Source organism: Anabrus simplex, chromosome 3 (genome assembly GCF_040414725.1).
Source record: "Anabrus simplex isolate iqAnaSimp1 chromosome 3, ASM4041472v1, whole genome shotgun sequence".
Taxonomy (NCBI): Eukaryota; Metazoa; Arthropoda; class Insecta; order Orthoptera; family Tettigoniidae; genus Anabrus; species Anabrus simplex.
The window spans coordinates 301,628,805-301,645,158 of record NC_090267.1 but is presented as its reverse complement, the minus strand read 5'-3'; the positions used below and the strand labels follow the sequence as shown (position 1 = coordinate 301,645,158).

The 16,354-nt window shown below is 37.4% G+C and overlaps 1 protein-coding gene across 3 annotated transcripts in view; it reads left to right on the top strand.

The window, feature by feature from the left end:
• The window catches only part of SCCRO4 (DCN1-like protein SCCRO4), a 157,300-nt gene that overhangs the window by 22,400 nt on the left and 118,546 nt on the right, over positions 1 to 16,354 (top strand). For all 3 annotated transcript variants that reach the window (XM_067143112.2, XM_067143113.2, XM_067143114.2), the window contains exon 3: positions 7,206 to 7,360. In XM_067143112.2, the coding sequence (XP_066999213.1) occupies positions 7,272 to 7,360 (89 nt within the window). In that variant the 5' untranslated portion in view covers positions 7,206 to 7,271. The remainder of the gene's footprint in view (positions 1 to 7,205; positions 7,361 to 16,354) is intronic.

The following is a 16,354-nucleotide window of genomic DNA, read 5'->3' as shown; positions in this document are numbered from 1 at the left end:
TTTCTTTACACATTAAGCTATTATTCTACATAGTTACCGTGTTTGTTTAAACATTTGTCGTAGCGTTCCACCAGTTTTTATATCCCCTCATCGTAGAACTCTGCCGCCTGTGACTGAAGCCAATCTTCAACTACTGTTTTCATTGCTTCGTCAGTGTCAAAACGCTGACCGACGAGGAACTGCTTCAGATAACACTCGGTGCAGGGTCTGGAGTGTATGGGAGGTGGTCCATTTGCTCCCATCCAAAAGATCGGATTAAATCTTGAGTTTGTGCGTTGTCATACAGCAACAAAATTCCAGATGACAATAGGCCACGTCTCTTATTCAGTACAGCATGCCAAGACTGTCCGCAGCTGACACATTCCTTGATTCCTTGCTGGAAAAATCCGAATCACAGACCTTATTTCACACTCAGCGGGATGCTCAGTTATCCTCAGGTTCCTCTGTGCATGTTTCAACAGCTGGTTCTTTTGTTCTCTGATCTGCTTCTGTCCTGTTCACTAGATGATCTAAATGATTCCTTAGAACCTCTCTGATGTCCTCTTCTTTCCTGGCCAGGTTTCCATTAGGATCCTCAATTACTTTGGTTTCAACTGAATTCCTTTTGTTTTGATCACTTGGAACAGTAGTTTCATATTTCCTCTGCTGAGCTCATTGTTAACATCCGAACCTTATTTATTACAATTGAGGAGCTATTTGATGGTGAGAGGGTGACCCCGGTCTTGGGAGCCAAGAATAACGGCCGAGAGTGTTCGTCGTACTGACCACTCGACACTCATAATCTGCAGTCTTTTGGGCTGAGTAGTGGTCACTTGGTAGGCCATGGCCCTTCGGAGCTGTTACGCCACGGGGCTTGGTTTGTTTTTTGTTGAAAATGCACGGTGTTTTGGAAAGTAATAAAGTCAGCATGGTTTATATTCGAATGACACTATTTATTACATACGTAAATCACAGATGGATTCATTGAAACGAAAGACATGGAGAATATAATCGTGATGTGTCAGAATGGAAAAAAATAGTGTGTAGGTGGCGCTGCTTGATGGTGGCTCAGCCAGTCATGTGAATATACATAAATATTCTCAACATTTTTTAATGCAACAAATAAGTCAAATTAGTAAATGCAGGGAAAATTATTGTTGCAGAATATAAAAATTTGTCCTATAAAACTGAGAATATAATGTATCATAGCTTCCCAAAAACTGTCGAGTTATGGGATGAAAGGGTATTATGGTGTAAGTGAGCTGATAAAATCAATGCTAATAATGAAATCATTTATTCTGCACATTTCCTGCCACATGACTTTGAATGAAAGGTAGAAAACCAATTTCTGGGCTTCCTATTCAAAAGAAAATTGAAGGCAGATCCTGCAATTTCACCAAATATTCCTTTGAATGAAAGTTAGAAAACCAATTTCTGGGCTTGCTATTAAAAAGAAAATTGAAGGCAGGTCCTGCAATTTCCAAAAGTATTCCTCATTGGCTTAGAAATGACAGTGGTGCTACATGTTCAAGAAAACAATAGTGGTCACGAAACTAAATTTGAACCATAATAATAATTATTATTAAAGTAAATACTGTATTCTATTGATATTCTGAACAAAATATCTCTTCTGCAGTTTTCCTATATTAGCATGTTTCTTAAAACTGCATGTGTGAGTATGATTTTTCTACTGTACTTCCACACAGAAATTAATACATTATTTATAGGCAATGCCAGACTGAAATTGGAGATGTCAGAACAAAACTGTCCTTAAAAAGAGCATTCTCTGTAATAGCAGAACTGTTTTCCTAGACACTAAAACCTGACCTCAGTCAAAGAGTTGTTGTTGTTCGAGTCATCAGTCCATAGACTGGTTTGATGCAGCCCTCCATGCCACCTTATCCTGTTCTGACCTTTTCATCTCTACGTAACTACTGCATCCTACATCTGCTCTAATCTGCTTGTCATATTCAAACCTTGGTCTACCCCTACTGTTCTTACCACCTACACTTCCTTCAAAAACCAACTGCACAAGTCCTGGGTGTCTTAAGATGTGTCCTATCATTCTCTCTCTTCTTCTTGTCAAATTTAGCCAAATCGATCTCCTCTCACCAAATTGATTCAGTATCTCTTCATTCGTGATTCGATCTATCCATCTCACCTTCAACATTCTTCTGTAACACAACATTTCAAAAGCTTCTATTCTCTTTCTTTCTGAGCTAGTTATCGTCCATGTTTCACTTCCATACAATGCCACGCTCCACACGTAAGTCTTCAAAAACATCTTTCTAATTCCTATATCAATGTTTGAAGTGAGCAAATTTCTTTTCTTAAGAAAAGCTTGTGCTAGTCTGCATCTTATGTCCTCCTTACTTCTGCCATCGTTAGTTATTTTACTACCCAAGTAACAATATTCATCTACTTCCTTTAAGACTTCATTTCCTGATCTAATATTTCCTACATCACCTGCCTTAGTTCGACTGCACTCCATTACTTTCGTTTTGGACTTATTTATTTTCATCTTGTACTCCTTACCCAAGACTTCGTCCATACCATTCAGCAGTTTCTCGAGATCTTCTGCAGTCTCAGATAAAATATCATCGGCAAATCTCAAGGTTTTGATTTCCTCTCCTTGGATTGTGATTCCCTTTCCAAATTCCTCTTTGATTTCCTTTACTGCCTGTTCTATGTAAACATTGAAGAGGAGGGGTGACAAACTGCAGCCTTGCCTCACTCCTTTCTGGATTGCTGCTTCTTTTTCAAAGCCCTCGATTCTTATCACTGCAGACTGATTTTTATACAGATTGTAGATAATTCTTCGTTCTCGGTATCTGATCCCAATCATCTTCAGAATCTTAAATAGCTTGGTCCAATCAACATTATCGAATGCCTTTTCTAGATCTACGAATCCCATGTACGTGGGCTTGTCCTTCTTGATTCGATCCTGTAAGATCAGACGTAAAGTGAGGATTGCTTCACGTGTTCCTACATTTCTTCTGAAGCCAAATTGATCTTCTCCCAATTCAGCTTCAACTTGTTTTTTCTTCTGTAAATAATACATGTTAAAATTTTGCAGGCATGAGATACTAAACTAATGGTGCGGTAGTTTTCACACCGGTCAGCACCGGCTTTCTTGGGAATAGGTATAACAACATTCTGCCAAAAATCGGATGGGACTTCTCCTGTCTCATACATCTTGCACACTAAATGGAATAACCTTGCCATGCTGCTTTCTCCTAAGGCAGTCAGTAATTCAGAAGGAATGTCATCAAGTCCAGGTGCCTTGTTCCTATTTAGGTCTCTCACAGCTCTGTCAAACTGACCTCAAAATTGGGTCTCCCATTTCATCAGCATCAACAGCCTCTTCTTGTTCCAGAACCAAATTATCTACATCTTTACTTTGATACAACTGTTGGATATGTTCTTGCGATCTTTCTGCTTTGTCGTCTTTCCCTAGAAGTGGCTTTCCATCTGAGCTCTGAGTCAGAGTATAGACACAATTCTCAAGTCTGTTGACTATAGCATGGACAAAATCAGACACGTGAAAACTGAAATACTGAGACTAAGAAAAAAAATTGTCATTAAGAAAATGTTCTATGGCTCTGAAGAAAAGTCCCAAGCTCCAAAATATGTTGTATCTTCTATGAAATGAGCTCTGTACAGTCCGAAGAAAATAAAAGATGAAAAGTTAAACATATCTTTCTTCTATGCTTTTCTAGAGGTCAAATTCGCTTCCTCTTGAGCAAGAACAGGAGAGTGAAGTGCAGTCTCCAGGATATAGCAAATGCCCTTGCCTTAAGAGCTTTCTCTCCTCAATTCCCTACCCTTATTGGGTGGGGGGATAGAATTCATCCTAACCTAAGAGGAAACTAAAAGGGAATCTCAGGGGCTCTTAATGTGGGAGTGTGGGTTGACCACAGGACCTTTAGCTGACCTGACTTGGTCAACTGTTGTTTTGTCCTGATCTCGACCAGTTTAGGTTTATGAGGCCTTAGGGGGTCTTTCATTTTCACGTCCTTTGTGGTCCTCCTCTTTCTTTTGTCGATACCTTCAATTTTCGCACTGTTGGACCTCTTCCTCTTTTCCCTCTTCTTAATGTTAACAGAGGATAGTTGCCAAGTTGTACTTTCTATTAAAACAATAATCACCACTATGTCTACTAACTCTCTTAATTTGCAAAAACATAGATATCCTTTACCTTGTTGGTCAACCATTCAAAAATGGACAGATGCCAGATGTTAATAAATTAGGTCCTAAAAATAAATTGTTTATAGGCAATGTCAGACTGAGATTAAGAGGTGTTGAAATATATTGCAGCTTACATAGCATAACTTTACCGAATTGTACGCAGAGAACTGTCATTCTGTTTACTTTAAGTTACACAACCTTAAGATATTTGATATCTTCTCACCAAAGGAATGCCTTAAAAATCTACCATACAGAATGGAAATTACAAATATTTATATTTGACTGTCAACATAATTTCCACTATTATAACAAAATGTTCTTAAATTACTGTACTTTCTGCAACCTGCATGTCATACAGTGCTGGTATTTCTCTTCCTTCTTGTTACAATTAACTGTCTTGAAGTTGAAGTCTTATGTTTTCATGTTAGTTTTAAATGTTAAATGTTGCGGCCTCTAAAAATTTATTTGTTCTGTATTTCATGGCTGACCAGAATGTTTTAGGATAGCTAATAAGATTAACTCAGAATGTACTTTGCCAGCAATACCTTATAACATTGAAGCCATTGAATATGCCAGAAGCACTATTCGCAGTGATGTCATACGCAAAAGCGGTTGCAGTGGAGCTATCCAGAATGGCCTACCTGTGAGTTATTGTAGTTACATTGGTTCTTAACAATTAATAATAACAATTTCCTGGGCAGCACTGATAGTTAGGTTTTGTCTCCTGTGTGAAGGGTTGTAGAATTGATTACCGTATATTGCCCATAACATTCGGTAGTATCAATTACATTTGCATCCCATAACACCTGAGTGCAGTCTGTTCAGTGTTTTCCATGTAAACCATCCTTCTATATGACCAGGAGGAAGTTTCTCACATTTCTCATGCTATGTTTTCTGCATGGTGTTCCTAAGAAATTTTATTTCACAGGCTTGCAGTTTACTGAGGTCTCTAGTCTGCAACTTGCAGGTTTCTAGGCCATATGTATGGGAATAAGATATGATTTATACAAGGACATCTTGGTTTGCAGGGGTACCTTCTTGTCCCAGATCAGGGGATGTATGAAGTTATAGAATTTATGGCCACTCTATTAAATACTTCGTGCCCTGCTCCACACTTGTCTGAGACCACACTCTCAAGGTACTTGAATTCTTGTACTATTGTGTTTTCCATCAAGTTGTATTTGGCAACCAGTATTATCTCCTCATTTTCATGGCAGTGGTTTTTGTTTTGCTCACTTTCATCTTAAAATAATTGAACTTGGCTACCCATTTGTAAAGGCAGTCTTGCACATTTTTTTCTGTCCCCCCATCCCAAATAGTAACATAATCAGCTAACACTCTCCATTAAGTTCTTTCTTAAAGCCCTTCATTAGGGCATCCATGACTGGCACAAACAGCAGAGATGAAAGAGCTCTCCCATGTAGTACTTCCCGAGTTGTCTCAAACCATTTTGAATGGCCATCACCAATTCTGACACAACTGCACTGTGAAATCCACTGTGGCACTTACACAATGTTTGTAGTTTGAGTAACCCTGACTTAAATACAAGTATATACTGTACATCAGATTTACTACCACATTCTTCTCCAGAGGTGTGATCACTCAGTGATGACTAGTTTCAGTTTATAATACTAGTGGGTACATAGTTGAGGATGTAGTTCATATTGCAAAAGATGGGTCATGCCTTTTGTTACAACATGCCCATTAAGGGACACAGATTGCAAAAAGGAAGTAACTACAGGAAGCAAAGTACTATATTTGTAGAATAATATGTTGGCATTGAGAATGGTTTTAGAAAACCCAAGATTGAGAGGACTAGATTTTAAATTTAAGCTAAGTAATTGAGAAATGGTACAAGAAGAAGGCAGAGTTATGCTTATAACCTGCATCCAGAGTGACCAGCTGATGAATGAAGGAATGGACAGTCAAAAAAGGGAGATATTCCACAATTTTTGGGACAGCCACACTTTCAGCCGTTTCAAAAACAACAAGAATGTTAACATTTTCAAAAGCATTGTGTTGGCAGTTTCCCTCTTTTTTCTTACTGAAATATTAACATAGAAAGATACATTTCACTCATCTTTATTGTACAATTTAATTTCTAGTCTATGGGTTGAGGACCCTTCATCTAAATTAAAAAATCAATTCTGAAATAATAAAATACATGCTGAATGTCTTCTTGTGAAGTTTATGCCTTGTGGACATTACTTGGATCAAGAGATAAGTATGGAGTGTTGGTTTCCCACTTTGCATTATACGCACATACACGCTTATTTTTCCCATTTGCCTTTTCGGGTTTGAATGATGGCTTTCATTTTTGTGACAAGGTAGTACAGTCATCACAATACGATCTCAAGTTCATAAAAAAATCAAAGAACTGAAAGAAAAACACCAGTTAATACAACTCGTCTATGTTGATGTGCTTCGTGCTACAGAATGGTCACACACGCCACAGACTAAGGGTAACTCGGAAGTTGGAAGGTACATCCGGAACGCTTCTCTAAAGATGGTATAACCTGCTTTTTTTTTTTTTTTCACTTTCAAAGGTCATGCTGTTGACAATGGTTACGCTATGTTTAGTTGAAGCTAGATGGCAGGCCAGTTCCATATTGTGGAATTTTGTATCGATGCAATAACACAAAAATTCGTTCAGATAGAAAACTAAACAGTTTGCGGGGCATTTACTAAATACCTTAGAATGTAGGACTATTAGTCACCCTACCTGCATCTCTCAGCACTGACTCTTCAACTTTACCTTAAATTAAATTGACTAACTATTATTCACTTGTTAAATTATAACTGAATAAGAATGACTAAAAAATTGTGAATAATCAAAAATTTCTTTCTAATAACAGTAACAAGCAATTAACATAATATCACTTCAGTAAAATAGAAAGGGATTACCCAGTACACAAAGGAGTTTGCTTTTGACTGCGTAATATTGGTGTAGTGATTATAATGTTCCGTTTTTGTTTATATTTGATTGTAAATTATGCTTTTTTTTCTTGAATGTTTACATGAATTATTCTTATGTTAAGGGAGTGCAGGAGGCTGGCCATCGTGAGAGGGGAGTGCGAGTCACCCCCTGCCCTGGTCCCCCTGCCATGCCACGCAGTAAACGACGTACTGTCGCTGACATGGGGCCTGATGATGATGACAGACACTGCAGCAAGAGACTGAGGAACACTACGAGGTAATTTAGAAATACTTCACGAAGGTGATCAAATAGGTCAGCCTTGTGTTTGTAGATTTACTGGCACATAAAAGAACTCCTGTAGGACTAAATTCTGGCACCTCAGTGTCTCCAAAAACCGTAAAAGTAGTTAGTGGGGCGTAAAGCCAATATTATTCTTAGAAATATTTCACTGTTAAGGCTAAGATACACTATTCATTGGAAGACTGTTAGTAGATCATAAGTAAAATAAAATTGCCATTATAAGATGGATGAATAAAGCTTAATCCAACAGCGTGGAGTGATGTGTAGCATACATCATGTATACCTGCCAACTTTTACGGTTTATCCGTAAAATTTACGGAAATTGCAGCATTTTACGGATGGACGGTGTCATCTTACGACTTCGCTGACAAAAATTTGAAACATTAACATTCGATAATCACTCCACTGAGTAAAATTCTTTCAAGAATAAAATTTACTGTGTCCACCTATTCAATACAATTATATTCTGTAGTGATTAAATCCTACGTGAATTACATATACTAATTAGGAACATGTTTCACCCTAGTTTTGGGCATCTTCAGCCCAATAATAATCTTAAGGTCAAGTCTTTAAACCAATTAAACATTAAACTTAAAACTAAATACAATGGTCTTATGCTTAATTAATTAAATCCAGAATTTGTGACAAGGAAGCAATTAAAATTATCATACAATGACTAGAAAATGTCCAAAGCGTTAATTGAAACTTCTCCAACTGTATGGATGAATTATTAGGTTGATAGTTTATACAAATGTACACATGTTCACATTGTAAATCTATGTAAATATCACCTAAACACAACTTTTTGTAAAAAAAACCAACACCCAGCTGGTTATCAACATTCGTTCAACTTCGTAGACGATCGGGATCTTTCGGCTGGCTGTTTGGTGGCATCAGCTGGCAAGTCGGCTGCATTGTGCATTCTCTTTGGTCGGCTGTTTCCTGCATAGAGTCGGGATGTTTCTTTGTTTCGTAATAGTTTATTCACCTAACTAATAATGGACACGGAAAATATTATCAGTTTAGTTCCAAAACGTAATTTCCTCTACGACAAGACCCATAAGCATTATTGTAATAACGTAAGAGACAATGTCTGGAAGGAAATAAGCAAGGGAATGTAAACCAAGCAGGTTAGAATATTAAATTTTGTGGTACATTAGGCCTATACGGTACTTTATTTTGCAATTATTGTTGACCTTATTTCAAATCCTATTATCATATTGGAGTCCATACGGTATGTTAGTACGATAATTGACATGGCTTGGAATGTACAGTATTACCGTGAACAATTTTGTAAGTGGCATTCCCTAGGGTTGTCGTTCATGTATTCCTAACAAACAGTACGGTAATGCATAAGAAGCTGCTGTGTTGTCAACAAATACATTTTTCGGTTTTTAATTAATGTTGATGCCACCTCGATTAATGACTTCACCCTGTCGCGGCACGCAACTTACTGCATTAATGTTTTATTAAAGCATCCATTACGTGCTTTGTGTTTCGCGCGTAGAATCCCAATTGATTCTATTCTGCTTGATGTAAACATTGGAGCGGAAATTATGACTGATGGGTTCAATTCGATTCCACAAGGTGAGAGTGAGCATCTGGTGGTGGTGTTGTCACAGCGTGACGTCATATGGCCTTGGCAAACCCGGAGAGGCTCCATGACAGGCGCAAACGGTCTAACACAGGGTTCAACTTGCATGGGGACTGGAGGGTTCTAACCATAAGCTGCTTTGAGCGGACGTTTTCTATCTCAAGGAGCTCTAAAATTTTAACTGTTTAACCGGGAAATATATTTACAACAGAACACCTTAAGCAGGATAAATATGCATATATCTTAATGCAACCGATCAAGGGACCAAGAATATCACACTTCTTAGGCGGGAACTTCTTAACCGAGTTTCACCGTATTTGCAAATTCTTTAAGAAACAATTAGCTGATTTGGGAGAGAATTTTAATGGATGACAATGCATTAAGTTTAAATTATTTTTGTTACTAACAAATTGTATACCACTTTGCCATCCCTGGTGAAAAAAATGAAATATTTTAGAACTGGCATGTTCTTCAAATACTTTCCTAGCAAATAAGTGTCTTTTAATTAAAAAAGAATATTTAAGAAAACAAACTTCAGTTGCTGTTTACAATAAAACCGGGCGAGTTGGCCGTGCGGTTAGGGACATGCAGCTGTGAGCTTGCATCCGGGAGATAGTGGGTTCGAATCCCACGGTTGGCAGCCCTGAAGATGGTTTTCCGTGGTTTCCCATTTTCACACCAGGCAAATGCTGGGGCTGTACCTTAATTAAGGCCACGGCCGCTTCCTTCCAACTCCTAGGCCTTTCCTATCGCATCGTCACCATAAGACCTATCTGTGTCAGTGCAATGTAAAGCCACTAGAAAAAAAAAGTTTACAGTAAATTCCAATTGAAATGCACAATGAAAACTTTGCGTCAGTTCTCAAATGAAAACGATTGCCTATTGTCTGCAAGTAATGATTTGTACATGGAGAAGGTTCTCTCTACCTCAACTGAAACAATTGGTGCATACTGAAAACAAGCAATATCTCCCGGATTCAATTCAGTCGGCAAGAGAAAAGGTTTCACTCGACAATGCTTTGTCAATAGAACACAAAGTTTTATATACACTGTTCTTTTGCAACACCTTATTCAATTTCACGGATACAACTTCACCCACTTTACCACACACACGATTCAGATCATTCACAACTTTATACACAATTTGCAGCTGCTCCACTAGTGGAACTCGGGATTTTTCTAGAGCACTTATTGCATTAGGAAGGGATCCAAAATTTGATTTTATGTAGGAAAGTTTACCTGCAATTTGTTTGTCAGCCAAGAGTTCCTGCACTGTTTTTATTGATCCAGCCTTAGTTTTGTCGAAGGAATCGACCACTTTCTTTACAACTTTAAAGATCTTGCAGTAATAACAACAAGCCTCAATCCACATTCCCCATCTAGTCAAAACAGGTGAAAAGGGCAGGGGAATTTCAGCAGCTTCTGTTTTGAATGCTAGAACTCTAGATGGGGCTTTTAAAAACACTTTCTTTGTGCACCCAATTAACTTGTCAACTTCAGGAAAATTATGTCGTACCTCCTCCGCGGTCCAATGTAACGCATGGGCTATTGGCATGTGACATGCACCATTTCTGAGAAGAGTGCACGTAACAAATTTGCAGCCTTCACCATGTAGGGTGCTGCATCTGTTATTAAAAGCAGTACATTATAATTTCGAATGCCATCGGGCCACAATAGCCTCAAAGACTGGTCAAACAGTTTGCTAATTGTTGATCAGTTAGCTTTGTCCAATTGCTCACAATGTAGTAGAAATGGTTCTCCAGCATTCCCTGTTTCCAGAATACACGCACTCAGAGGCATTGCGATACCATGTGTTGGCATAAAATTGAAAGTTATTTTTATTTTTACCTTTATGCGAGCTAAACATTGTATTATCGTGTCACTCGTAATTATTACATCGCATTATTAGGACGTAGCACAAGGATGAGGAGACATGAAATAAAATTCTTGCGGGTAAAGGAACTGTTTACGTTGTTTAGATGTGCTAGTGTTGCTACTGTGCCTTTATCACTCGCACGTAATATCCCAATACTTTCCCATGCACTCATTTCTACAACTTCGAACCTGCTTTTCCTTTCTTCATTACCTTTAGCATGAAGAAGATTAAAGCAGGAAAATAAACTCAATATCGGCTTGTCCATGCGGTACTTGCGAAAAAGCCAGAAACTACGCCCGTGTCCATGACAACTAGTAGGAATGCAGGGGCAATATAGGCCTATGAATAGGTTCTAAGAATTTTGAAGAATAAATTGCCGATGTCCCGTCTGCTGCCGTTAACTTGAAGATGTCGGGGGGGTGAAGAACTGAGGCGGTTTATGGAAGGTTCAGTCAGTGCAGTGTGCCTCAAGACACATGGAAGGGAATGTGAGAGGTTTTATATATATATTTTTTTTTTTTTTTTTTTTTTTGTAAGTTGCTTTACGTCGCACCGACACAGATAAGTCTTACGGCGACAATGGGGCAGGAAAGGGCTAGGAATGGGAAGGAAGTGGCCGTGGCCTTAATTAAGGTACAGCCCCAGCATTTGCCTTGTGTGAAAATGGGGAAACAATGGAAAACCATCTTCAGGGCTGCCGACAATGGGGTTCGAAACCACTATCTCCCGAATACTGAATACTGGCCGCACTTAAGCGACTGCAGCTATCCAGCTCGGTGGTTTATAGTTCAAGAAAGCAGTAAAAACCTAAAAACAGTCAACCCTGGACAATTTCTTTTCCAAGTAGGAGCCTAGATTTTTGTGTTTGGAAATGTATTTAATGTCTAATGCAGTATGGAATTTACATAATGTATGGTCACCATCTACCGTTTTAATTTTCTTAGTATTTATTTTATCTCTTGTGCAAGTTTTTATGTAATATGTTCCTTTCTCTTATCAAAAATTTTTATAATACAGTATGTTCAATTACAGTATTTTACTTTATCTCTAAAAATACATGTCATGATAATCTAATACGGTATTTATATTGTGGCTTTCTTTTAGCAGCTCTTATATATCAGCTTATTTCGGTATTGTTCACAAACAAGAAAATCTGTTGGCTGTGTGTTTCACATGTATGTCAAAGTACAGAATAAGTTTTTGGGCATTACCCCTTTTAAGAAGTTTACTGCTTAAGAAGATTTTTTTTTTGTGGTCCCTTGAAAAACTTCTTAATAGAGTTTCACTGTAATTTACTGGTCATTTTTTTTCAAATTTTGTGTCATTTTTTAACCATTTTCAGGTCATAAATGCACATGTTCTTTGTTCACGAAGTTGGCATTGTGTTCATTTAATGGTTTAAGACTTTGTGTGCTTTGACACATTTTAATGAGGTGTTTGACTGCCTTGAGTGTTTGTTATACACTAAGAGTCCCGTTAATCCAAACTGAAATATTCAATTTTTTTAAAAAACTCCTTATTGAAAAACAAAAGAACATACTATAAAATGAAGATTTACTTGCATTTTATTAGTCATATTTTACTAGAATAACTTAATGTAAACATAATTGCACATCATAAACCATCAATCACTGGTCGTTAATCTTTACAAAGTTTGTTAGTTTCTTTTGCCGTTGTGATTGGAACCTACTCGAAGATGCAGTGTTAAACCAGCGTTTCATAAACTTCACATCAGTGGGCGTAGCAGCGGAGTGTTGCTCGATGTAGCGTTCGGGAAGTTTTAACGCAGCTGCGGCATTTAAATGTAACACTAGTTGTTCATTGTGTTTGAAGGTGCTCAAACATGTCAGCCTCGTGTAAGTAGATTTACTGGCACGTAAAAGAACTCCTGAGGGAGAAAATCCCGGCACCTGGGCATCTCCGGAAACCATAAAAGTAGTTAGCGGAACGTAAAAACAATAACATTATTATTAGAAAATATATTCCAGTTAATCCGAAAATTTTGTAATCTAAACAGACTCCCGACCCAATTAGTTCGTATTAACGAGAGACTACTGTAATTTTATATGATGTTCAGTGGTTCAGGTTCATTTCGATGTTTCAGTACATATGGCCAATTCTAGGTGTTGCGTGTTTACATTTGTACATACTTTTTAACACATATATGAAACTTACCATCTACACAAATTGAGATTTATGCACATTAACATCTAGATGATACTTAACAGCTTCCATAGATTTCATTGTAGTAAACCTGATGTATGTGATTTTATAAAATTTTAAACGTAGCGATCGTTCTTTACATGGTATGGACTTTTAACTTTACATACCTTTACATTTTTTCAAAATTCTGCAAATTGTGGTCACTTTTATTGGTAATGTCAAGATGTTTTTTACAAGAAGGACAAAGGTACATTTTGCGAAAAAAGCCAAAAGTGTAAGTTGCATAATGTCTGCGTAATATAGTTAAAGGCGATCGTTGCTATGCTGCCTTATTATTATTATTATTATTATTATTATTATTATTATTATTATTATTATTATTATTATTATTATTAGGAGGAGGAGGAATGAAGCTTGTAGTTTTATGTGACCAATAATCTCAGTATCAGACTTAAGCGACAAGTAGCAGCGCGCCTAGTAAGGTCGTTGAGAGCAGAGAGAAAGAACATTTTGTTTATTCAGACTAGTGCAATAATATTTTGTTCATGGTTAAATTTGGCAACCAGTTGAACTGAATAATTTGACGGTAAAATGGCTAGCATGGTCATCACGTAACCGGCAGCATAGTAGCAGCTCGCCCCGTAAGGTCATTGACAGCATAGAGGACATATTGTTTGGTTCAGACCAGTGTTACATCACTTTAATTTTTTGGATAAAATTAGATGAAACTGAAGAATTAGGTGGTTAAAATGGCTAGCATGGTCGGACGGGATTAAAAGGAGGAAATTCCGATTCATGTGTGGTCTCAGAATTATAGCAGACTGAAGGAAAGAAGAAAAGGAGAAAAAATTCAAGAAGAGAGCAGAAAATATTTTAACACCAAGCTCGATAGCTGCAGTCGCTTAAGTGCGGCCAGTATCCGGTATTCGGGAGATAGTAGGTTCGAACCCCACTGTCGGCAGCCCTGAAAATGGTTTTCCGTGGTTTCCCATTTTCACACCAGGCAAATGCTGGGGCTGTACCTTAATTAAGGCCACGGTCGCTTCCTTCCCACTCCTAGCCCTTCCCTGTCCCATCGTCGCCATAAGACCTATCTGTGTCGGTGCGACGTAAAGCAACTAGCAAAATATTTTAACATAGTGACTAACTTAATAGGTGTTATTTATTTATTTTTACGGTTAGGAAACTACTTATTTTAAAGTGTTTTACTAAATGGCAAAGTAAATGTAAATTTAGACACGTAGAAACATTTTATTCTTTTTAGATGTAAATAAGGACGTAAAATTAGCATATAGTGATTATTTTAATAGATGTTATTATTTATTATTTGAAAATTTCTAGTTTAAAGTCTATAACAAGTGACATAATAAGTAAGTGAAAGGTGAAACAAAGAGAAATATTTTAACAATTTCAAGATTTATATATAATTGTTCTATTTGTACCAATGTACCAAGTCCAAAGATTAATTGATGTTTTGGCACGCTGAAGAAGGGAGTAGTTGGCTCTCGAAACATGTACGGTAATTAAGTATAATAAAATATGTAAAGTATTGACAAGGCGGAAAAGTGTTCTGTAGAGATTTGTACTTGACAGCGTCGCGGGATTGCACGCGAATCAGTGCTGTGGCGACATGGCATGAGAGGCTAATAAATCTAAGACTCTGCATCAATTAATATGATCACTGAATGATAAAATGTATATTTAATATCGCAGTAAGTAATAATAAAGAAGAGGGCGTGTTGGTGCAGCGGTCAAGCTGCGTGGAACCATCAAAACTGACTGGGTTTGAGTCCCGATTAATGCATGTGTGATTTTCGAGGTGAAAGTTACGTCCGGTGGTTCAGATTTCGCGTAAAAAATGAGGTCCCGTGGCTTATGATACTGAGATTATTGGTCACATAAAACTACAAGCTTCATTCCTCCTAATAATAATAATAATAATAATAATAATAATAATAAGGTATATAACTACAGATACTTGTACTGACATGTGGCCTATTTAATAAAGTAAAAGTGTGTTTATGAATTGTCACACATTTATCTAACACTAATAACAGTGAATGTAAAACGAACTAAAATATTTAAAAATAACTGAACATTCAACGCTTACGTAGCCTATGGTTTGAATGAAAGCTTGGTAAGAAAAAAATGCAATAAAATGAAGATAATTGGATTAAAATATATATTTCAGTGTAATCTTGATGAGAATAGTCTCTTGCAATGTAGTCTTGATTATCCGTTTTTGGAGGGACCCCGGGGAATAAGAACGTACAATTTGGGAACATGGAAAATCCAGGAACGAATTAAAACCACAACAATTAAGCTAAACATGACAATGAAATATGAATAATTATAATCTTGCAAACACTCCCAAACCAAACTACAGTCCTAATGGGCCTTGGCCTACAAAGCGGCCGCTGCTGAGCCCAATGTACGCTCATTGGACCTAGAACCAGTCCTCATATGCAGGTAAAAATGCTGGACCTGACTGGGAATCAAACTCGGATCCTCCAGGTGAGAGGCAGGCAAGCTAGAATGTGGGGCCAGCTTCAGATATTAATTACACGAGTTAAAAATCTCTTTACTTTATGTTCTGTCTTACCAGGGGTAACTTCCATCAGTTCCCCATGAAAACTTCTTTCAGGTCAGCAGCTTTGATCAGCGAAGCTTATCAAAATTATCTCATAATAATGCCAAGCCAAACAATAACCGATCACAAGTTATTTTTTAGTTCTCTAATCTAATAAAATAAAGCACATCCAATACAAATTGCCCAACATGATGGCACTTTTCTAAATTCTTTCATTGTAATTTTGTCACTGGGGCTATACTGCTTGTATAGCAGTTAGTTTGTGGAAGTTTTTAGGTCTAGGCCTACCACATAAATTAGGTCTAAATTGACTTTTAAAGGTTATGATGAAATTGAGAATATGGTTTCGAACATATCTATTCTCAAAAAGTTCTCAAATGCATTATATTCAGTTCTGCAAATTGGAAAGAAAATAATCATTAAAACTCCAGAGATTGTGGTTTACTCATGACTAGGGTCCGGATGTTAATGCAGTAATAGGTTAGAATGCAAAATTACTGAAGCGAGTAATAAGTAGAGTCTACCTGCACGACGGTAATGCTATGAGGTTTGCATAAACAGTAGGGTTTGGCCCATTAGAAACCCTTCAATTTGTTACTCTTACTACATTACGTTAGAGCGGGCTAGTCGACATTTCCTACTAAGTAATTTTGTTGCTAAATAATTTTGTTAGTAGGAAATGTCGACTAGCCCGCTCTAATGTAATGCAGTGGAAGTAAAATAAATTCTAGGGGTTCTAATGGACCGA